The sequence below is a fragment of the Mustela nigripes genome, unplaced genomic scaffold, assembly GCF_022355385.1.
Source record: "Mustela nigripes isolate SB6536 unplaced genomic scaffold, MUSNIG.SB6536 HiC_scaffold_148, whole genome shotgun sequence".
In the NCBI taxonomy this organism is placed as follows: Eukaryota; Metazoa; Chordata; class Mammalia; order Carnivora; family Mustelidae; genus Mustela; species Mustela nigripes.
This window is the reverse complement of record NW_026739562.1, coordinates 6,914,632-6,938,281: the sequence shown is the minus strand read 5'-3', so window position 1 is coordinate 6,938,281 and position 23,650 is coordinate 6,914,632. Positions and strand designations below refer to the sequence as shown.

General features: G+C 56.5%; 1 protein-coding gene across 6 annotated transcripts in view; it reads right to left on the bottom strand.

The window, feature by feature from the left end:
- Positions 1-23,650, bottom strand: part of LOC132008465 (tetraspanin-18) — a 178,025-nt gene that overhangs the window by 6,332 nt on the left and 148,043 nt on the right. For all 6 annotated transcript variants that reach the window (XM_059387113.1, XM_059387118.1, XM_059387116.1 and 3 more), the window contains 6 exons: positions 20,987-21,069; positions 13,135-13,207; positions 10,376-10,570; positions 4,097-4,171; positions 2,835-2,933; positions 2,238-2,420 (listed from right to left, as the gene is read on the bottom strand). In XM_059387113.1, coding sequence (XP_059243096.1) covers positions 2,238-2,420; positions 2,835-2,933; positions 4,097-4,171; positions 10,376-10,570; positions 13,135-13,197 — 615 coding nt within the window. In that variant the 5' untranslated portion in view covers positions 13,198-13,207; positions 20,987-21,069. The remainder of the gene's footprint in view (positions 1-2,237; positions 2,421-2,834; positions 2,934-4,096; positions 4,172-10,375; positions 10,571-13,134; positions 13,208-20,986; positions 21,070-23,650) is intronic.

Below are 23,650 nucleotides of genomic sequence, written 5' to 3'. Positions count from 1 at the left end.
CAGTGGTGGACTAACTCAACATCCACAGAGGAGTGCCTTCTGCTTCGGCCCTTGGTGGCCATGGAACCGAGTCCTGGCTATCCAGGTCTATACAGATGTCCACTGGGGCTTTCTGGGAAAGACAGTGGTGCCACACTTTCCCTTCTCTCTGTCTTAAACATGGGTGGGATGTCTGGAGCCATGGCAGCCGTTTTGCCACCAAGGAAAGTCCACAAAGATCATGGAGGCCAGGCTTTGACAGACAGGACAAAGCTACCGATGTAATGGGGAAAGCCATTGCCTTCCAGAATTCTTGCTATGTGTGAAACACAGAGGGCATCTGCACGAGCCCCTTGAGGTGGGCTTTGGTGTCCTTGCATTCAGACTTTTGCTTACTGATTCAAGATTGTGATGGAGATGCCAAGGAGAAAAGGATTCCAGAAAAGGATCTCATGAGGAACAGAAGCACCACGAAGAACTCAGGCAGCTGCACAGGGACCTTCCCAAGGAGCTCGGATTCCAAAGTCATGCCCGGGAGACGGAAGGGGGTGTCATCATCGAGGATGAGCCCAGAAATAGGAAGCTTACGAGGGTGAGACTCTACAGGAACAGGGCCCATGAGGAGCCTTCCAGAACAATCCACAGGTGGCCTCAGGACATTGGTTTGGCTCTGGGCGCCGGGCATCCCAAACAGCAGGGCCTTAGACAAGCTAGATGTTCCTTTGCCTTTTGTAGGAAGCTGAGGTGGTCCATGTGTTTTGTGGAGCTGTCCGTGGCCCAGACTCCTCTCATAACACTCTGACATCCTAGGGGGACACCCTCCTTGGCCAGGTCCTGGGGCAAAGGAGGAGGGACAAACCCAGGGCTTTAAGGACAGGACACAAGTGGTACCCTTGTACCACTTCTGCTCGCCTCTCCTTGGCCACTGCCTGGTCCCCTGGCCTCGCTGCTGGGGAAGTAGGAAGTGCTGCTTTTCCCTGGTGGCGATGGCATCACGCCACCTTTCCAAAGAGGACAGCCAGCTGGCTCTGCGATGGTATGAGGAAGCAGAGGTCCAGAAAGGGTGTCGCGGTCCAGGCCTGCTGGACCTCAAAGCCTGAGCCCTCCCCTGCCTCCCCTCCTTGTCCTGGAGCCTCTCTGGGAGGCTGAGACCCAAGCCCCTTGGTGGCCTTCCCTGCCCCGAGCTCACATGGCCTGATCCCAGGGCCCCTGAATGTCGTCGTCTGACACCACATGTGCGGGGGGAGGGGTGCTAAGTTCCAAGCTGAAGCTGGAAAGACGTCATCAGAGGGCCAGGGGCAGGCCTGAGCATGTGCCCCCCCCCCCGCCATGGGGCTCTCCGAGGCCTGCCCTGTGGCCCCCATCCCAGTCCCTTCCAGCTTGGCATCTGGTTTTCTTTTTTTTCGTGATCATGACCATGTGAAATTACTTCTAGTTTGCTCCTTGGTTAGCATGAGCTTCCTTCAACAGAACGTGAGCCCCTTGTCTCCCGCCTCCTGCTGTGTCCCCTGCATCTGGAAGTCTCCCAGGAGAGCCTCAAGAGAAGCCCAATCAAGGGAGGGGTGTGGGGCGTGTTCTGGGCTCATCGTTGTTCTCCCCCTGACTCCCCCTGCCTGGTCTCTCACACCCACACCCACGTGTTCCCCTCTGTGGGAAGGAGGCACCAAGTACAAGGGCACAATTTGTCTCACAGCGGGGGTGGGACGGGGGGCAAACCAGGTGCCGTGTGTCCCCCAGAGATGGCACGTGCAAGAAGGAAAAGGCATTCCTCCCAGGACCCAGATAAAGTCCTCGGGTGGCAAGAGATGCAAAGAGTCTGATAGTTTCCCTGACCTTGGAGGGGAACCTTGCCCCCTGGGGGTCAGAAGGGGCTTCTATATGGCACAGAAGGTGAGCTTCCCCCAAAATAAGATCTAAGGAGCCCCCTCTCTGTAATTCAGTTTGGGCCCCCAACCAGCACTGTCAGAAGCTCAGGGAGACCCCCGCCTGGAACACAGCGGAGTCTCAGCTCCCCTTCAGCCCCAGACCAAAGGCCCACTCCTCCGGCTGGGCCAGCGCAGCCTCATCTGCTGCACTGATCCTTCTACTTTGGCTGGATCCCAGGGGCTTCCTGGCCCCACTGAGGAGTCACCTACGGTGACCCACCTCTCCAGGCGATGGCTGGGGTGCTCCAGGGCCCCGTGCCAGCATCTCCCCCCCACCCTCCACCCAGCACTGGCCATCCAAGGCCCCCTGCCTGGGGGAGCAGGGCCTGGTACCTGCTTGTTCAGGAACAGGTCCCTTCCCAGCAGACACTCCTCCCTGCTCAGCAGGACCCCATCCCGAGTCTGCGGTTCTCTTCGACAGCAGGCCTCGGGCACCTCGTCACTGTCCAGAGTCAGCAGTCGGAAAACTGATGCAAACCGGAAGTCTTCGGGCCCGTTGACGCCACAGCAGCCAAACTAGGAGGACAGCGAAGGGAAGAGTCTGGGAGGGGAGGTGGTAGGAGCTGGGCCCAGGGGGCAGAGGTGGCCAGACAGCCTCCCCCGAGACTCTCATAAGGCAAGGAGCAGAGTCAAGACTCAGCTAGGGGCTGACTCTGTCTGCTGCTCCTGTGTGACCCCGGGAAAGGTACTTAACCTCTCTGAGCCTCCAGTGCCCTTCTGTGTAAAATGGGGGGTGATGGTGACAATGACGGCCCAGAATGCTGCATGGATGACGACTGCAAGGCCCAGGCTGGGCTCATTGCCCAGCCCTGATCAGTGAGTGATATCTGGTACAGGTCCATGAGCCAAGTGGGCTCTGGAGGCGGGACGTTCGCTGTGCCTGGCATCATGGCTTTGAATGCTCATGGCATCCCTGGGGGCGCCACTCACCGTGATCATGACTGAGTTCCAGGTGGCAGAGAAGACATCTGTGTCGTTGTTGCCCTGGTAGTGCTTGGTGAGCTCCTTGGTGAAGAACTCACGGGTGAGCTGGAGGGAGAGGCAGAGGGGGGGATTAAGATCCCCCCACTCCCTCTCTACCAGCAGCTTGGGGCACCCCAAGAGACCCTGGCCTGGTCTCTTCAGCTAGCTGCTTCTGGAGAGGAGGCAAGGCCTCAGGGCCCCAGGGTCGGGGATTCTCCCAAGCCACTACCTTGGGGTGGCTCCTGAGTCCCCACTCCAGGGCGTATGCCCCCCCCCCCCATCACTGGGATTCCTCGGATCACCAGCTAGAATAGGAAGTCAACACACCCACCTCTGGGCAGCGAGCCCAGAAGCTCTCTCCACCCTGCAGCTCTTCTCAGAAGCAGGGTTTATCCAGGGTGGGGGGCTTGCCCCTCCCCCACTCCCTCCCCTCTGAGCAGTTCCTCAGAGCCACAGGTATGCCCCAGGTCCCTGGCCCTGAAGAAGGGAGTCTGCAGATCTGGTTTCCAAAGGTCTTGGGAAGGCGCTCCCGCCCTCCACATATTCTCTTCGGGCCTCACCACGGTCCTCCCTTCTATCCTCCCTGCTGTGGTGAGAGGACCAGGCCCCATGTGGTGCCCATCTGGAAGGCTCCATTCCCGGCACACAGAGTGGCTGCCTCTTCCCCTCTGTCCCTGGCTTGCCTTCCTGCTCCTTCGGACCAGCTTGTATGTCTGGACCCCTCACCCCTCTTTCCCTCCCCTTCCTGCTTCCAGGCACCCCCCACCATGCCTGGCTCCTATAGACTCGGGACGGGCTGGTGCCCTGGGTGGTTGGAGCTCCTGGAAAAAGGCGGCTGGTGAGGGCAAGTTGCCCAAACTGCATACTGGCCGGGACCTCAACCGAGAGGGCCCTGCTCTGTCCTCCTGCACGTCACATACCCCCAGGGCCTGGGGACAGCCTCGCCAACTAGCCTCTGCCAAACGACTATTGCCGGGCATGGTGTGGGATGGAAGACTCCAGAATCAGGTGTGGGTTGTATCAGGTGCTTTGGAAGAGCAGAGACTCTAAAGGACCTTCTGATTCTACCTTCTGGAAACACCCTCGCAGGAAGAGGGTCTCTGAGGTGGTGGGTCATGATTTGAGCCGGAATTGCTGGCTGAGAGGCTACCGACTCTGTGAAACCCTGTCTGAGGAGGGGAGGGGCTGGCCCCCAAGGGAGGCCGGGGCAACGGGAGGCCCACACTTACATTTTCCCTGAAGATGAAGGCCAGGATGGCCGCTGAGAGCTCCGCCAAAAAGATGATGAGGATAAACAGGAAGAACTGTGAAGAGAAGAGGTTTGTGAGCCCCGAAGGTGGTGGGAAGGGGGCAGGCGACTGCTCGCTGATGCCCCTGCCCATCCGTCACGCAGTTGACCCAATGTACCAATTTCATGAGACGAGGGACCCTCACTGCCCTACCTCAGACATCTTTTCATAAGCAGCCTACCAACAAGTCATCGTCAGAGTCAGCAAGCTTATAATACAAATAGGAAAGAGTACACAAACAAATATGGCTTCCAGGCAAATGGCACCCCTTCCACGATGCCCCTTGTGCAGTGTTCAGCCTGGACAACATCACCTCGTAGCCCTGGAAGGTGACTGAAGTTGACCTGTTTGGGCCCTCTCCTCATGGAAATCTGGAGTTCCTTGGAGACCCCAGACTGGCTCCCCAGCCCCCGTTCCCCCAGCGCCGCCTCTCCCTGCCTGGCCACCTCTCCTTTCCATGAGCAGTGAGGAATTGATGTTGACCTTCAGGCACAATAAAGGAGCAAGACGGGAGGGGAAGTGACAGGCCCATGAACATCGGGAAACCCAGGCGCTGGAGTCTGAAATCTAACAGACCCCTCTCTGCACTTCTTGATGTTCTCCAAATTGTCCATGATGCCTCCTGTCTGGCGGCCACCCCTCTTCCAGGAAAGCTCCACCCTTCCTCGTCCACCAGCTCCTCATTTTCCAGACCAGGCTCAGCCTAGCCCCTTGCCGGGTGGGAAGCCATTCCTGGGGTCCCCCACATCACAGTGCCCCCCAGAGATGCCTGTCCAGCAGCAGCTGCACCCCCACCCCCCCAATATCACGAACAGAAGCATTCCCCATGCCTGCCAGCGAAGGTATTGGTACACGGCTGCCAGATGGACAAATGATCCCGGACTGACCCGCTCACCCTAATGACCTTGTTCTCCGCCACATTGCAGACCATGGTCAGTGTGGGCACTGCTTTGGCTGAGAGCCATGGGCAGAAGGAACGAGATGACTTTTTCTTCATTACTCTGCGTCGAGGAGCCCTCGGCATTTCCGGTCTGTGGCCAACCCGGAGCTGTCAACCCACCTGGAGACCACCAGCAGAGGACCAGATCCCCACCGCCCAAAGGTCCTGCACACCCTCCCAGCCCCCATGGCCTGGCTGCCCTGAGATGTGCAGGGGCTGGAAGGAGGCGGGAGTCCTGCCCTCAGTGTCAGGACAACTCAGCTTCCTTGCCTCCCTTCATGTGGCTTGGGATAATCAGGAAAACTCCTTTGAGCCTCAGTTTCCTTGTCAGTAAAATGGGGATGCTCACATCTGCTCCTGGGATCATCATGGGGAATCCTGAAATAAGGGGTATGCAACTTTCTGTCTGTCGTGAGAAGTTGAGCAAAGCTTGTCGTTGAGGCTCCTCCAAGTGTAGAAGGACCGCGGAAGCCAGCTCCCATGGGAGCCCCAGAGGGCCCGGCGGCTGTCAGGCGTTCGCTCAGTGCTGGCTTCCCCACAGACACCCGTTGCTGCTGGCAAGCTCCTGGTACCCCTCCCCTGGATCGCATCTCTTCCAGGAGGAAGAAGGTTTCTGTCGCTTCATCCTCATCCCAGGAAGACCCCAGTCGTGTTCCCTCCTGACTTTGCAGCTCTAACAGCGGCTGCCCTGCGCAGGCCCTGGGGTTTCTCCGAACTGCTTGGGCTGCAGACAGAGAGCCTTGGGATGGATTTCTAGATGGTCTATCCAGGGTGGGAAGAGAAAACAGTCCTGAGACCTGTCAATGGCTTCATTTGTTTTTAAATGTCCCACCCCAAGAAGGACGGCTTCACTCCTTGTCCCTAATGGTCTCCTTCGGCAGGGGGCTCACTGGTCAAGTTGCCGCCCACGTGGGCTCTGGCTTACAGACGCTTGGTCGGTTCTAGAAGCCGATGCCCATCCCATGGCCTTTCTCTTTAGCTCCCACACTGGAGGAAACAAGCCAGAGAAGGGAATGACTATTCCAATGGTGGGCAGCCCGAAGATGCCAGAGCAAAACTTTTCCTCTTAATCTGGCAATCTGTCCTGCCTTTTCTCTCTCTGCCTGAAAGCACGTTCAGGGCTGGCCTGAGGGATTGACTCTTCTGAGCCCTAGGGGGTCTGCTGGGGGCTGAGTCCCCACCCGGAGGGGAAAGTCCCAGAGGGGCTCCTGTGCCCGGGGCAGGCTGCCCCCCATCCCCGGCCCCATCGGACTCCCACTGTCCATTCTGCCAACCCTACCAACCCCACTTCCACGAGAGTCTGCCGGCTCTCATCCCCAAGACAGTGAAAGGCCCCAAGCAGGCCTCCTGGCCCTTCAGTGTGGTTGGTGCTGGATGGGTGCCGGCCCTGTCTTACATGGCCTCCACGGGACCTCCTCCCTGCCCTTGCCCTCTTGGTGGAGTCACTGGCAGTTCCCAGGCTCACAAAGAGCAGCCCTGGAAATGGTTTCCATCCTCAGCGAGGCGACGGAGCTGGCTCTGGCTACGGATCACAGCTGAGATGGTTAGAAAGTGCGGATGAGCCAGAGCCTAGGCCATGTGCATGCCGCATGCTCAGCGTCCCGGGAGTGTGAGGCCCTCCCGGACGGTGCGGCTGGGGGCTTTGCACAAGGCCGAGGCCGGCGCAGCAGAGATCCACTCAGAGGGGGTTCAGAACCAAGAGGCAGGCGCAGCTTTCCCAAGGGCGAGTGCTGGTGCAGCCAAGTCCTGAGACATTAATGCCCGCCAGCCCTACTGAGAGTTCACCACCACTGAGGTGCCGAGGACAGTCCAAGGCTCCTTTCCCGAGGTGCTCTGGGCAGCCTGGTGAAGCCGTCATGGTTACCACCAACCCCTCCGGTTACCTGGGGGTAACCTAGGACCCAGAGTGCGTAGCACATAGACCCGTAAGAGCCTCCAGGTCTGAAGACTTTCCGATGGCCTGTAGGGTTTCCCGTGGACCAACCCAATACTTTCAGTTTCACATTTGTCAGGTGCTTGCCTGTGCTGGGAACAGAGTTAAGCAAGATACACATTTTCTCCTTGAGCCGTGATCACAACACTGTGGCTGGGAAAGCGGTAGCATCATCTCCATTTTAGACAAGAGGAACCTAGGTTCAGAGAGGTTAAGTAACTGCCCTCAGGTCACACAGCCAGGAAGGAGCAGAGCAGAGAATAGAATCTAGACGTTTCTGACTCCAAAGCCCATGCCCTTACCACGCCTCTAAGACCACCTCCTCTCTGTCCCTTTATTCCAGGGCTACTCATTGAGCACCTACTGTGTACCAGGCGCTATGCTAGGTCCTAGCAAACTCATTTACACAAGGCAGATGTGGTCCCCATCAGCATGCAGCTTACGTTGAGCCGAGGTTCATGATTCCTGAGATGAAATTCAAGAATGAGCCTAGTAACTCACTGAAGGAGAAAGGAGGGCTCTCCCGAGGTGGGGGGGCTGCAAATCTCCATTGCCATCGCCATTGTCCCCTCCTGGAGTAGGGTTTCCCCAAGCTCTAGATGCCACTTCTGCCCTCTGGCCTTCTCCCCAGGAAATGACTTCCTCTTGCTTATCAGGGTTGCTGCTGGTTATCTGGAGGGGCTCCCCCTGGATCCGGCCACAGGGCTTGTCCTGACACCCCTGGCCTTCCTGGACTTCCCCTCATGAGGCAGGGCCTTTCCCAGGAGTTTTGAGTTAATCTCGCCTCACCCATTTGCCTAAGGACACATTTGCCAGTAATTCCCGAACCTCAAATGTTCACCATTTTGCTTTGGATGGAAAAATTAACGAAGGGACGGAAACTGCGATTTTGCCTCCTCCCGCAAACATTTCCAGACTTTTCTAGCCTATCTGCCCATGGGCACATCTAGTTTCAGTTCTCATTTCTAATAAATGTTTACCAAATTTACATCCTTTTTGTGTCATTCAGCTCATTTACCTCTTCTAAGGACACACATCTCATTTTGCTCTTCTCCTTTCTGACCTAGCGTCTTGGTCATCAAAATATTAAAAAAAAAAATTGTTTTGAATCTTCAAATAAATAGATTAAAAACATGCTGTGAACGACTCCTAGGCAAGCAACCATGAGAAAGGGATGCCACAAAATGCCCATTACAGGCTGAGATTGTCCTATTGTATGTGAAAAGGGTGTAAAATTGATCGAAGGGAGCGTTTGGAAACTGTACCTTTAGAAAAATTGATCATTAGGTGATGTGGTCATTAGGCTGAGGGTGGTGGGGCCCTGGGGTTTCAGCCTCAGAGCGGGGGCAGGGGAGGGCATGCTCTGTTACCCCCACCCCAGCTCTTCCTATCGGCCCAGCTGGCCAAAGTCACTCCCTCTAGGTCCTGTTCATGACTAGTCCTCCCTTCCTGCCCGAAGGCTGAGGAGCAGCGCTGCCAGGCTTCTTGAAGGCCCCTGGCAGCCACGAGGGGTGGGACTTGGTGCCCCTCTTCAGCGGGGACCACCACGCGGCCAGTCCAGGTCAGAATAGAGAAGTGGTTCTTCTTATTTTTTGAAGTCGTGAGTCTTTTTGAAAACCTTCCAGAAGTCGTGGCATCTCTCCCCTTTAGAAACATACATGCTCACACAACATATACACACATATAGACACACACATACACACACACACAAGGCTCTAACGTAATATTTTGCACATAATTCTAGGTGAATTTCAGACATGTGAGTCTGTTTAAGGCTTGAGACACGGGGGACGTGGGTCCAAGAGTCCCCCGTCTGTGACTCACCCTGAGATCTCAGTCTAATAGGCGCTGGGCTTCAGAGAGGTGAGGAGAGGGACAAAGGCGAGGGGAGAGGACAGGGGGGAGTAGGGAGAGAGGGGCAGAGACGAGGAGAGCTCAGGAGAGGGGTAAGGAGAGGCAACAGGAATAGAAAGCAGGAGATAAGAGGCAGAGAGACAGAGGTAGAGAAAGAGCAAGAAAAGAAAAGGATGAACGTAGGTGGATCTCCTAGACCTCGAGACTAACAGAGAGAAAAGGGAAGACGGAGAAGGTGGCAGAAGAAGGGGCTGCCTTAAGGGCGGGGCCCTGGCCACAGCCGGGACTCAGCTGTCCCTTGGGGGGGCTGGAGGGAACCTCAGCTGGTCCCTGGGTCTCGGTCTTCTCCACAGGGACCGATGTGCCCATCTAGTGGCCGGCTCAGAAGCTGCCTGTTTATGGGGATGAATTTTGAGACCCCCCCAGCCTGCTCCCAGCGCAGTGCCCGGACTCGCCCTCCTGTCTTGGCTTCAGGGATGAGATGCGGGGGGTAGCAGAGCTGAGGGGAAGCGGGAAGAAGAGGGACTGGCATGACGTGGGACCCACATGCCAGCTCCTATTAAAGTCCCCACGGGCTCCCAAGCCTCCGTGGGCTCTGGGGAGGGGGGGGGGGGCGCTAGAGAGGGCGTTCCGCCAGGGGGCGCCCACAGGTTTCTTTGTTTCTCTCCAAATGCAAAGTTTGCAGTATTCAGGCCGCTGAAGGCCAAAAGGGACAGGGGTTCCAGAGTCACACATCTCACAGCTGATTTCACTTCCTGCCTGGGATGTGGGGAAACTCACTGTGACATGAATGGAGGCCGTACAGACTGCTCTAATCTGTAGGAGAGTGGGGAGGGTGCATGGTTCCAGATCTCCAGTTCCCAAAGCCCCAGGAACAGACACATTGTCCTCCCGCTGACCAGCTGACCAGCCCGCCTTCCTGATCACCTAACTCCCTCCCCCTCCCCCCACTCACCCACAAGGAGCACCCGCACCCTGTCCCGCCCCCACACACTTCCTGAAACGCGCTGTGTTCCCCTGGCCCTGTAGCGGGACTGGGCTCCAACTAGAAGCTCTCCAAGCCCTGGGCGCCCACAGGCCCTCTACTGGGGCGGGAGACCCATCCACCAAGGCCAGGAAAGTAGGCAGAGCCCCAAAGACACAGCCCATGGGAATATGGAAGGCCAGAGAAACAGACCACCCACCAGTGGCCTCATTTGGTGCCAGCTAAGCTGTCCCTTGTTTAGCAAGTGAATTCACCAAAGCTCAGGGAAGCTAAGAAACCAGACCCAAGCCCCATCACCAGGTAGGGGACAGAGCAGGACGCACACTGAAACCCAGGCCCGCCTGCCGCCCTCTCATCCCTCTGCCCCACCCCCCCATGCCTGTCCACCAGGGACACTCCCAGAGGACTGCCTACCTAAAGTGTGACGGCTGAGTCTCTGCAGTGTAGATACAGCCCCCCCACTCTGCCCCGGGGCACCCATCGATGGGGTGAGGGTGGGCTACTCACGAACAGCAGCAGACACTTGTTCTCGCGGACGGCCCCGCAGCAGCCCAGGAAGCCCAGCAGGAAAAGCAGGCCGCCCATGGCCAGGAGGATGTAGGCGCCCGTGATAAGCAGGGGGTTGGCGGCCACGATCTCCCGGAAGCCGGTGGGGTCCACCATGACCCAGATGCCGATGCCCAGCAGGCAGGCCCCGCCCAGCTGCTCCCAGGGTGGGTCAGGAGTGGGGAGAAGAGGCAGACAGGGTGGGGGGGGTGGTTAGGCACTCCACATGCACACCGTTCCCCCCTGCGTGAGGCCCTATGATGTGCCAGGGAGCCCCTAGGAGCCCCAGAGAACTGGGCAGAAACCTGATTTGCCAGAGACCAGTGTCCAAGCAATGCTTTTCACTGTTTTGCATTTTCAGGGTTACCCAGATCTTAAGGGCATCCTCTAAACCCAACATCTGATCCACGCCACATTGTGGGCTGCTGGGGTTCATGTTCCGGGGAGTTTATTTGCCACTTTTAGAGTCTCCTTAAATGTCAGCACTGCAGGATAATGAGGTCACTAGTGCAAGCCTCTGATTCCACACTAAGCGCCAGAGGGGGCCCGTGACTTGCTCAAGGTCACACAGCAAGTTCACGGCAGAGCCAGCACTGAATCCCAGGCTTCTCTGACACAAAGTCCACAGCACACCCTCTGAGGCCTCTACCATGCTAGGGGCTGGGCAAAACGTGGACAGGAGCTGGCCCCTTTGTCCTCAACAGGAGCTCTCATCAGCATGGGCTCACCACACTCAAAACAGCTCCTTGAAAGCCTTCTTGTTTACATCTTTGTGTCTACGGCCCATCCCTCCAGGCCTTACTCATCTTTGGAGAGAGGCAGCTTAGTCCAGAGAAAGGGTGGTGTCTCTTGCCAGCTGTGTGACCTTGGGTAAGTGGTTTAGCCTCTCTGAGCCTTAGCTTCCTCAGGGGTAGAAGAAGATACAAACTCCACCCTGCCTAAGGTGACACCAAGGAAGAAAGGCCAGTGTGGATAGCAATGTTCTTAGCAAGTTTCAGTAAACATCCGTTCCATTTTCCTTAGGGACAGACAAGAACTGGAAGCAGATCTGTTACAAGAGAACAGTTTGGCCTCATCGGGTTTTGAATGGGGTGAAGTATCTGAAATCCCTGTGTGGTGGGAGGACCAGAGGCCCCCAGAGGTCCCCCAGAGGTCCCCCAGAGGCACGCGCCAGCAATGCCAGGCTGTGGCTAAGAGCAAACTAGTGAGCTCTGGGTGGTTGAGAGGGGTCCGCAGGCTGGCGAGCGGAACTGCACAGCTTGGGTCTTGGAGCAGGAGACAATATTTTTAGTACAGGGGTCAGAGCAGGGGAGTGAAGGAGAGGCTGGAAAGACCCATCACTGGGTGGGGAGAAAGGGAAGGCCCACAGGGACTGCTGATTACACAGTGCCCAACGGTCGCCCTGTGCCGGGTCTCACCTTTCTCCTCCGTCCCTTACAAATGCTCTGATAAAAGTTGCCTTCCTGCTCGTTGCTCTTAAGGTTTGGGGGTTCAACAATTGTGTGCTGCTTCAAGGACACAGACTGAACTGCCTGAGGAGATACAGCCCCATTTCTGGTGGGGACCCTCAGCCTTGCCCAGGGCCAGCCAGCTTGGAAGCTGGGTCTGGAATTCACATCTGGAAGGCTCCCTGTGCTTCAGGATTATGGGCAAGGGAAGGACTCCACGAGAGTTGCTGGGATGCATGAAAAAAACAGAAGGAAGAGAGAGAAGAGAGGCAGAGAGAGTCACTCGTGACCAGAAAGGACCTCTCGTTCCCAGCGACCCTGGCCTGGAGGGCATCAGAGGACTTTTACTCACCCACGACCTGGCTGCATTAAGGTCAAAGGTTGAGGTGGGGTCAGGAGAGCTGGGATGGGGGGTTGGCTTAAGACTCCAGGAGTGTGGCTTTGCTCCTGGGAGAGGCCAGGGGCCCAAGCAGAGCCTGCGGGAGTGGGGGGTAGGCTGCTGCCAGCAGGTGGGCTGGGCTGCAGGGCGCTGGGCTGGCCCTCTGAGCAGCTCAGAGTCTCTGGGCTTTCCAGTACCGAATCCATACGCTGGATGCCGATGGAGCTATGCTAGAGAGTGCTGGCACATTCCAGGCACTTCCTAAACGGATCTTGCTTAATTTTCAAAAAAACCTGTTGAGGTAGGTAATGAAGGGATGAAGATACTGAGGTTCAGAGAGGTGAAATGTGTTTCTGATCACACAGCTGGTAAGATGCAGAGCTGGCTTTGAACCCTGGCTGCTCCCAGCCCCAGAGAGGTTTCAGATTACACGGGGGTGGGGGGGGGCGGTGGGTCACAGCAGCTCGGACAGTCCACTCTGAGGCCCGCAGCTGCCCTGGGGCTCAGGGTTGAGGGGGGCTGTCTCAGGGTTGAGGGGGGCTGTCTCAGCTGCCTTCTTCTCCATTCCCTGCTTCTTCCCAACTCTCCACCAGGGGTCTGATCCTGAGGCAGCCGCCAGGACAAAGGCTCCTACCCTTTTGTCAGAGGGCCTGAACCATCCCAGGGGCTGTACCAAACATCTCTCTGTGACCATGGGCTCTTCAGAGTGGGGCAGGCGCCACTGGGGGCCTCTCGTCCAGGAAATTCTGGCTGGCCGGGTCCATTTGCTTCTGGCACTGGCCCCTGTCCTGCCCCCAGGACTCTGCCCAGTGTGACTATTTCTAAGCCACGATCTGTTCTGCCCGCCCAGCAGAGGCCTCAGGGGACCCTGGGCACGTTCCAGCAATACTTACAAATATGAAGAAATTGAAGACGAACATCAAATACTTCATGCAGCTCAAACAGTCGCCTTCCATGGTGTTCTACCTGCAAAAGAGCAAGCGCCTCAGTTTCCCTGCTGGGAGACCCCACCTGGGAAGAGCCCTGGCCCCTATCCCCAGGGGTTCTGAGTGGTCAGCCCTGCCCCTGTGGCCAGTGTTTACTCTCTGGGAGGTAGCTCTTTACCTCGTGGGACCAGAGTTAGGAGTGAGAAGCTCACTCCTAAGGAGTGGAAGCCACCCCGCCTGGGTTCAAGCCTAATTCCTCCAGTCATTTGCTGTGTGGTTTTGGGCAAATCACTCTACCCCTCTGGAGCTTGCTCTTTCCAACCTGAGGAAGGAGATTAAAAAGAGAAGCCTCCTCCTAGCCGAATCGCGAAGGTTCATGGAGATAAAGCTGTGGCACACTTAGAACGGCGTCTAGCAGGTGCCAAGCATCCAGGAGGTCTGCCTTGAGACCCGGCCTGATGGCAGAGGAGAGCCTTCCCTCAGGCTGAGAGCTTTTAGGAACTTGCTGAGGCCATGGAGCCAGATCAGAATCCGGGCCTCATAAACTTCCTGCCTCCCCACACAGCCTCCAGCCTGCAGGACGATCTGGGGCTGTTCCACGGGGCCAGTGGAGGGGTGTCACAGGGGAAAAGAGGGGGGTGAGCGCCTACCAAGGGGTCCAAGCCCTCTTCCTGAGGCCAAGCCCTCCTCATGCCCTGACTATCTCTGTCCTGAGACCTACGGCATCTCACCTCCCTAAGGAGCCTTCCCCGTCTCTGCCTAAAAGTCTGCCCCCAGTAGTGAGTCACTGCATATGATTCCGTTCAGCCAGCATTTACTGTGCATCGACTGTGTGCCAGGCGCCGGAGCCTGAAACCAACAAGATGCAGCCCTTCCGCATCCCCGGGGGAAGCAGGCAGCATCTGCTCTCACGAGTCAGACTTCAAGCCCATAGTCACGTCCATATTCAGTAGTCCGTATTGCCATACTTTCTTCATGACGGCCCCCGGGGGATTAATAAGAGAAGCTTCCTCCCAGCCGAATCTCAAGGATAGGGGAGTGAATTGGGACAGGGGTCTGAGGTCCACAGGAGTTGAAAATACCCAGGCCAACCTCCCCCAGCTGGTAAGGGGCACGGCTGCAGCTCAGCTTGTTCTGAGTCCCGCTCCAGAAGACCCTGGAAGGTGGTCTGCCCTTCTAGGACAGGACGTGGTGCAAAGGGTTCTGGGAGTACGTGTTGGGTGGTGTGAAATGTGGGGGAAGATGGCACTTTGTTTCTTTCCACGGTTTTCCATCCTCCCTCTGGAGAGAACTGGGCTCAGTGTGCCTTGCCCACAAGTAAGCCTGATAAGTCCTGCTTACCCTGGTTGTCGCCAGGCTTATTAGGATTAATCTATACCATCATAATCTCCATTTGGGGAGCACCTGCTGTGTGCTAATATTGTGCTGAGTGCTTTCCACCTATGATCTCATTTAAATCTCCTAACGGCCAATGAGGTGTGGGCACTGGTTATGGCAAATTTTCAGGTCAGCCTGGCAAGGTGTATGTGATTATCGGTTACAGAGCGTGCAGGAAGCAATGCTAAGATCTGACACCGAAGCCCATGCACAGTGCCTGGGACACAGCAGGCTCAGCAAATCTGCCCTCTGCCAATCCCAGACCATAACCCGATGCCCTCCCAGCAAGGAAAGCCTCATAGATGGAGCTACACTCGTCTCCTGCATTCCTAGCTCACTGCACTTGGTGATGACAGGACCAGCCCCACGTGGCACTTTGGTCGAGGCAAGCAGATTTTTAAAAAGTACATTTGAGGGGCGCCTGGGTGGCTCAGTGGGTTAAGCCGCTGCCTTCAGCTCAGGTCATGATCTCAGGGTCCTGGGATCGAGTCCCACATCGGGCTCTCTGCTCGGCAGGGAGCCTGCTTCCTCCTCTCTCTCTGCCTGCCTCTCTTCCTGCCTCTCTGCCTACTTGTGATCTCTGTCAAATAAATAAATAAATAAATCTTTAAAAAAAAAAAGAGAGAATTATATATAAAAAAAAAAAAGTACATTTGAATCCATGCAGAGAAAAGCAGAGGCAGACCCTGCCGTTGGGGAAGGGTGTGCAGAAAAGGCTGGTGCCTCTCATCTCCTCTCCTTGTGGTTTTTGCTGGTGAGCCAAGCATTGACCTTGGCTGGGCAGTGGCCATGGCACCACTTTAGGCACCTGGGAGTCCACGAGGAAGGTGCTGGGTCAGGCAGGCAAGGGCTCTGGGGCCCAAAGGCTTCCCTCCTTTCGTTGCCCAGCTCCTGCCAGCTGCTCTGCTCAGCTGATCGTGTCCGATTGAGGCCAGAGCCGAGCAGGGGACACTGAGGCAGGGCCTAGAACTTCCGAGCCAGATGCGCTTTCTTATTTTATCGGGTGGCAGAACCCAATGCATCAGGAGACACCATGACGAACCCAAGACCGCTCCAAGAGAAAATCAGGCAGTGACCCTGAGCCGAGGGATCCAGGCTTGAAGCCTTTGGGCTTCCAAAGTGCCTGGCCCAAGGGCTTTTCTTAGATCAGGTGAGAGAAGGGGAACACAGGGTTCCTGGGGTCACCTGGGGTCACCCGGCTGGTCGCCACCCCTGGGAATAAGGACATGAGCATTTAGTAGGTGTAGGGCCCCATCCTCCACACTAGACACGTATGAACTCACAACAACCTACGAGATTAGTACAATCATCATCCCCATTTTCTAGAGAAGAAAACTGAGGCAGGGAGAGGCTAGGCAACTTGCCCAAGGCTGCAGCTGGTGAGTGGGGAGGTTGAGATTTTAACCCAGGCCGTCTAATTTGGAAGAACAAAGGATGGAGGGCATGCATATGTGTGTGTGTGTGTGTGTGCGTGTGTGTGTGTGTGATGCTTCTTTCCTTCACTGAGCTGTAGCCTGACTTCATGAAGTGCCATCTGCCTCCAAAGCTAGAATCTGGTGACCCCACCCACTCCATCCCAGGGATGTTTCAAGCGCCCCCAGCCTCTCTGCTCCCACCTCCTCTCTCTCACCCACATGTGGCCTCGGCCCAGGCCTGGTCTCCCTACTTCCAGCCACACCCATTCCAGCCAGTGATCCCAGAGGGGCCTTTCAGCAAGGCATGTCCAGCCACATCATGTCCCCCGCGAACCGCCTAGGCTCTCCAGGAGACCAGCCGCCCCCTACCTGTGGACAGCGAGGTCCTCCAAGACCCCCACAGCCACCTTTTTGTTCTCCTTGCCCCATCGCCAACATCAAAGGACAGTCCCCGGAGCTCACTTAGTGCCTCCACTCAAGCTAATCCCTTCTGCTCCTCCCTTCCCACCTAATCCCTGTTCATCCCTCAAGGCATCACCTCCTGCCCTGACAGCGCCCCCTCCCCCCAGGCCTGTCCCTGCCTTCCCAGGAGCTCCCACGGCCTCTGCTGATCTCCACCGCTGCCCCCTCCACACACACACACACACACACACACACACACACACACACACACACACGCTGTGTGGCATTACGTCACCAGCCTGGAGGCGTGGGATGGCAGCTGTGTCCTCCTCCTGGGGCGCAGCAGGGATTGGTACGTGGTCTGGATTGCACAAAACCTGGCCACATAGCGAATGTTAATTAAACAGCCTGGGCAGGAAGCCTGGTGCGAGGCTAAGGGCTTTGTGGGTAGCGCGTCTTTGTGTCCTCCGACCCCTCCAGCAGTTAGAAGGAGGGGGGCATGAGGATCCGCACAAGCAGGGGGGCTCCCAGCTTCCTCCTTTCCTCTCTCTGCTGTGCCCTCCAGAGTGAGCACAGTCCCCACGTGGCTCCTTCTGATGCCCCATTGGCCTGTCTTTCTCTCCAGATCTCCCGATAGGCAGGATCAGGAAGACCTGGCCCTTCCTTTGTCCTGGGACCCACCCTCCCAGCGGGTAGTGGGAGGGCTGAGATTCCTTGGGGACCCCCAGATCTGGCTGGCCAGCTGTAGAGCCAGCCTGTCTTCCGATTGGTCTGCGCCGGGGCCCACCTGTACTTGACCATCTTGACCCTCATCCTTAACTGTGGTGATCTCTGTCTCCTCCATCAGCCCTCAGCTCAGGCTCTCTGCCTCCAGGGCAGCTCCCCAGGAGGCCATCTCCAGGCTCACCTACAGCGGTGCCCCATCTCCAGCCTTCTAGAAACAGCATGTCACCTGAATTTAAACATCGTGGTTCTGAGCATAGGCTTTGGAGTTGAACACACCTGGGCTCCGATCTTGGTTCTTCATCTTTCTACCACTGTGTCTTTGCTAAATGACCCAAACTCTGGGAGTCTCAGTTTCCCCGCCTGCAAGAATGGACATCAAGGGCCCACATCGCAGCATGTGGTGAGAAGTCAGTGCCTTGCTGGCCTGGAGCAGGGTGGACAGCTCTTCCCACGGTCACACCAACCCAGCAGGTATACGGGACTCTCTGAGCTCAGGACCCCAGGACAGTGCCCTAAACCCTAGGTCCTGCATTCCGACCCCCCTCTTCCTTTGGTATCAGACTGACCCAACTCCACACGTCTGCTGAGACTCAGCACTCTCATGTGCCAGCTCCACAGAGTGCGTGCCTAGACTCTTTCAATGTTCCCACAAAGTGAGAAGCACTGTCCCTTGTACAGATGAGAACACCGAGGCTCAGGGAAGCCAAGCACCCTGCCCAATATCCCAGGGCTTGTAAGCACGCCGCTCAGCTCACTCCACATCCTGTGCTCCACCTGGCTCTGGGGGCAGCTTTCAGATAGAGAGAAGGGCAGAAGGAGCACTGGACTGGGAGTCCAGAGCCCGAGCCTCCTACCCTGCAAGTCACTTCCTCTCTCTGGCCTCAGCATCTCCCTCTGCAAAATGATGGAGCAGTTTCACGACTTGTCAGTTCCTTCCATCAGGTTTGAACTTGAACTGGATGGGCCTCTGGAAGGCAGAAGGGACAGCCTGACTAAGGCGCTGGGTGTCTGCAGGGGTCCAGGCTCTAGCAGACCCCTCCTCAACCCACTGAGGCAAAGCTGCTCTCCATGGCAGGGCCTGGCTTTGACTGGCTCTGGCTTTGTAGCAATTAAGGGGCATAATAAATATGGCAGCTCATAAACGGGCTACCTATATTTATTACGTACCGCGCTCGTTACAGATTACATCTAATGGGTAGCTTGCGGCGTGCTGGGCTCCTAGACATATGTAGTAAAGGGAGTGTGTCTCCTGGGAAGAAGAGCCTCTGACAACCTCAGAGGTGAGCAGGTAGAAAAAAAGAGATGATGGGAGCCAGAGGGATGAGGGAGATCCAGAGGCCAAGTTTCCACTCCAGGGTGAGGGGTGTGAGTGCAGAGAGGGTGTTGGGGCCTGACCAGGGATTGAATCCCACCCCACCAAGCCTAGCTGGTGGCGGGGGGCAAGTTCCTAAACCGTATACATCTGCATTTCTTTGTCTTTAGAATTAGTATAAAAATGATGGTTTCCATGCGATGCATGGAAAATACAGAGCGCAGGGCTCAGTAAAATGACAGCTGATGCTAGAACAGCCAGTTATCAGCGGGCGGATATTAAATTCTTACCATGGGCCAACGGATAGGCACAATCTCAATCCTCCTAAAGTTCCAGGATAGAGGTAATGTCATCTCCACTTATCAGGTGAGGAGATTGAGGCTCAGAGAGGTGCCATCACTCATCCACACTGTGTGACTCATGTCACCCAGCACAGAAGTGCCTGAGTGTCTGAGTCAGGATTTGAACCCATGTCTGTCTTCATCATCATTTTCGATAAGTGCTAATTCCCTTGCCCCCTTCACCTACTCTTCTCCACGATTCAAGCCTGTCTTCATACCTCCAAGGCCACCTCATTTCTCCCTGTCCAGGGCAATCAGCCTTCTGGGTCATTAGCCACCGCCAGGGTGAAATCACAAGACCGATGCCTGTCAGTTCCACCTGCCACCAGGCGTTTCTGAGTGTGGGACACATCTCCTGAGCCAACTAGCAGGACAAGAGGGACGGGAACCCCTGGTACCTGCCTGGGTCCTGTGAGAGCTCCAGTCACCCACAATGCCTTTGGAAGTTAAGCGAATCACAGCCCAGGGTGGGGACAGAGACAGTCTCCGGAAGGTGAGCTGGGAAGAATCGTGAAACTATGAGGTCCAAGGGCTTAGCTGTTTCTCAGAAATGATGTTCAAAGGCACTTATGAAGGAGCAAGGGAGGTCTCTCTGCTGAAGGGAGAAGATACACCCTCCCTAGGGCCGGGGGTGAAAGGCCCACTGGGGTTTCCTCAAATCCCTGGAGGTGACAGGGACCTGGTGGGGAGCCTGGCCCTTTCACTTTCCAGCCTCACAGCCTTGGACAAGCACAGAGCTTCTCTGGGTCTTTCCTTTCACATCTGTGAAATGGGGCCAGGAATGCTGGCCTCCTCAGGAAATCGTCTGCACCGAAGATTGAACGGGCACAGACGCAGAGCTCCTGGCACCACGCCTGGCACTCAATGGCTCTGTCCGTTCTTCCTTCCCTGCCCCCCAACCCCCCACCGAGGCGGCTCCTCTCCCTCCTACTCTCCCAGACACCAATACACAGGCCAAGTTCCCCACAGAAGGACAAGAGAGGACTCAGATACGGAGGAGGATTTCTGAGTGGGGAGAGCGGTTCTCAAACGGGATTCCCCGAGACTAACAATTTCCTAAAGCTATTTTCAGGATTGCGAATAAACACTCAGAAACCATCTGCTCGGCACCGGCTGCCTCAAGGGGCAAGGAGCTTGGGTTTGGGGGGCAATTAAACCAGCCCAGGGTGGGGACCCTACTTCTTGGGTTGTTCAGAAGTTCTGGCCCCCCGCTATGTATGACTTTGCCGTACAAAAATGCAAGAAAAACTGCAGTGTATACCCAGGAAATGACTGGTAAAGGCGGCACTGTTTGCTAGAGAAAATCCTTTTATGTCTTGGGTCCCAGAGGGATGAATTGTGGGAGTCGATGTTTTAGGCAGAATCTGCTTCGTGTGCGTTCAACTCCCCACGTGCAGGGGAGTGGGCGAGGAGCTGCGGTCCCAGCTGCCCTTCCACGCAGGGGTCCCGCCCCAGGGTGAGCATGGGGGTGGGCATGGGGGGCTTGCTGTCCTGGATCTCATGGTCTCAAGGCTCCTGTTATGGTGTACCCTCTCCTGGCCTAGTGACGGCTCTGGGCTCACAGACGAGTGTTTCATCGTACAACGTGACCCCAGACACAAGTGACCATTTCTCGTACAATGAAACCAGGTGGCTCAGAGCTTTAAGGGGATTTAAGTGAAACTTTTCATTTCCCTAACAGAAGTTCTTAGTCATGAGCTGGTAGTGCAGCTCTGACCAGTCGGCTCCCCTCACTTTGGAAGCAAGAAAAGAGGCTGAGAAATGGAAAGAGGGTGTGGCCAAGTCAGCAGACCAGTTAGCGATGGATGTGAGCCAAGCGCCCCGGTCTACAAAGGCCAGGTCAGGGCCCTGGGAAAGCGCTCCTGGCTCAGTCCTGTGCTTGCTGATCTCGGTAGCATGAGTATCCCCTTGTTAGAACTCATGCTCCTTGAAGACGGGGACTTGGTTCATCCACCGCCTGATTTCTAACATCCTGAGCAGTGCCTGGCACACAGTGGGTCCGCCATTCAGACGTCTGAATGGGTGAATAGTGGGAAAAGAGAAACTGAGACAGAAAACAGCGCAGATCTTGCAAATCAGAGAAACAAAGAGCGGTCAGAAAGAGAGGGAGAGACAGAGAAAGGCAGACGGCAGGCGGTGACGTGGGCCAAGACAGACTGAGAAAGAGCTGAGGACGAGGCAGGGCATTGTCAGGGGACAGGGCAGCGGTACACAGGGAGAGCGGGGCGCCAGGGCTGTCTTCTTACCTGGGCAGCGCTTTGGGCGTCAGCAGGACAGAATCTCCCGGTCAGAGGGGCTCTTGTGTGTTCTTTTATTGGCCCAGCTTGTCCTAGAAGGGGAAGATATTCAATTACTATAGGAAGTCAGTAAGGAGCAGCCACGTTCTAGAAGCTGTTTATGAAAACCTGCCCTAAGGAGGCACACAGGGCAAGTGTCTTGCTAATCTGGGTCCATTAGCGCTAATGAAAAGCTCTTGGCATCTGGGCCCACTCCAGCTGGGGAGGCCTGCGCGGGGTGCCTGCCCTCGGCCCAGAGGGGGAACCACAGCTTTAAGACACTTTCAGCGTCTGGCACAGGCTCGGTCTGCACTGACACACCGCATGCGGCCAAGGCACTAGGAGGACAAGCGGGCGTGGTGACCCACACACCTGGACGTCACCTGGGCACCTGTGGGGAGGCCCCAGCAGAGAGTGCCAGCAGGGGTGTGTTCCGCAAACCCCCCTGCCCCAGAAATCCTGGCTCCTGGGGGAGAAAAGCAGATGCCGGAAAGCGTTGCTTCGGGCTCACAGAGGACTTAGCCTTCTGGCCGGAGCCAGACCGCAGCAGTGGAAATAAGGGTTGCTCTCAGTTGTCCAAATGGGCCAGATGGAGGCTCGTGTCCAGCCACACCTAGGAGTATCCCATGGCCTGGAAAAGTGAGGCTGTGGAACTTGGGTGGCAAGGGGCATTCTCATGGCGGGGGTTGGGGGAGACTTGGGGGTCTCGGGGGCCCGTTGAGATCCCTTCCCGTTCACATCAGCGGAGGGCTGGTGGACGAAAGACTCCTCTCCATCCACACCTGTACCAGCTCAGGAGACACATTTGAGCACCTACTGTGTGCTGGGTGCCATGTTAGGAACGGGGACATGTGTGAGCCCCCACGGTTGGTGGTGTTTGGGACTGGAGACGCCAGTAAGCTCGCCCTCTGTGTCGGGCGGTGGAAGAAATTAGAGGAGACAAACAAAGGGAAGACAATAGGGCTGGGAACTAACTAGGGAGACTAACTGTCCACGGGTGTAACTCCATTCCACTAGGGGCAGCAGGGCGGAAGAGTGGTTCTCAGGGAAGGGGCGGCCCAGGGGAGCAAGTCTCCAGGAAGCATGGAGGTGAGGCCAGGCAGAGGCCAGCAGGGACCTCCCTCCCTCCTGACAGCTTGTGGATGCCCTGGGAGCCGGTACCTTGATTTGGCTCAAACACACCCACATGGCAGACTTGTCACCTGCCTGCCTCTGGATCTGCCCCAGAACTTTGGGCTACAGGTCACATGTGAGCTCGCTGGGCGCTCATGACACCTGAAAACAAGGATCCCACAGGCACGGCTGTTTCCCAAGAGGAAGCCCTGCCTCCTTGTCATGGGTTTTCCCTGCCCCATTGTATGGTGGCTCCTGGTCTGAAATGGGCTCACCCCTCTTTGCGGTTCCGACTGCCCTGAAGAGCCTCCCATCTGTCTTTGCCCCTCTTGCTCCCCCAGCCCAAAGCCCGGTGCCTGACTTGTTTCCTGACCCAGCAAAGAGCTGCACGAGGGGATGCTGGCAAAGGGTGGCTGAGGGATGCCTGCCACATGTGTGCCACCACAGCTGGGACGGCACCTGCCTCAGCTGGCTCCCTGGAGACCTTCAGAAAGTCACTGACCCTCCCTGAGATGCCAGGCTCTTCTCTGAAATCTGTGATTCTTGATTTCAAAGGGGGTTGTAAGCATTCATGATATGGGGGCAACCAGGGGGCAGTCCGTTAAGCATCTGACTCTTGGTTTCAGCTCAGGTCATGATCTCAAGAGTCCTGGGATCGAGCCCTGAGTCTGGCTCTGCGCTCAGAGTGGAGTCTCTCTCTCTCTCTCTCCCTCTTCCTTTGCCCCTCCCCCCTGCTCATGCTTTCTCTCTCAAATAAATAAATACATCTTAAAAAAAAAATTCGTGATATGAAGCTTGTGAAATTGACTGATATGATACAAAAACCCTTGGAAACCTCCGAGCACTCTTCCCATGGGGAGCTGGTATTACTAGCACCATCATAAATCAGAAGTAAGTGGAGTCATCAGTGGAGGTGGGCATAGGTGAGAACTGTGGCAAACGGTCTGGTTGGGATGGCTATAAACATCTTTCCCCCAAGTGGCTCCAAACTCCGCTACAATTTGCGGTAATTGGCTCTAACGGTAACTCACAGTGCGGTGTGCTAACCACGTAGCAGCGTCTGCTAAGTACTTCTCCTCTGTTCCCCTGCATGCTCCATGCCTATGAGGTCGGCGCCGCTACTATCCCGTGTTCCATACGAGGCAGATTGAGAGAATGGTACGAACTGGCCTGAGTTTGTTCCCATGGCCAGCCAGACATGGCCACGATTCAGGCATAAGCCGCTGGACTCCAGACCAGAGCTCCCGACAAGACACCAGCCCCTGGAGAGGGCACCCGAAAGAGGAAGAGCTACGCCTTGGGCTTCAGAATTTCCAATCTGGGGCTGCTCTGTCCTGAATCAGGCAACCAGGCAGACTCCCAGGGAGCCAGCCAGCATTGTTCCCTGTGCCAGCTGGAGGCCCCAGGGGGATGACCCAATCCCGCCACCTCTTGACAGATGGGAGCCCTGAGGCCCAGAGAGGGGCAGAGACGGGTGAGGTCACGCAGCAGTGCCGCGGGGTTCTCCTGTGCAGGCCCCTG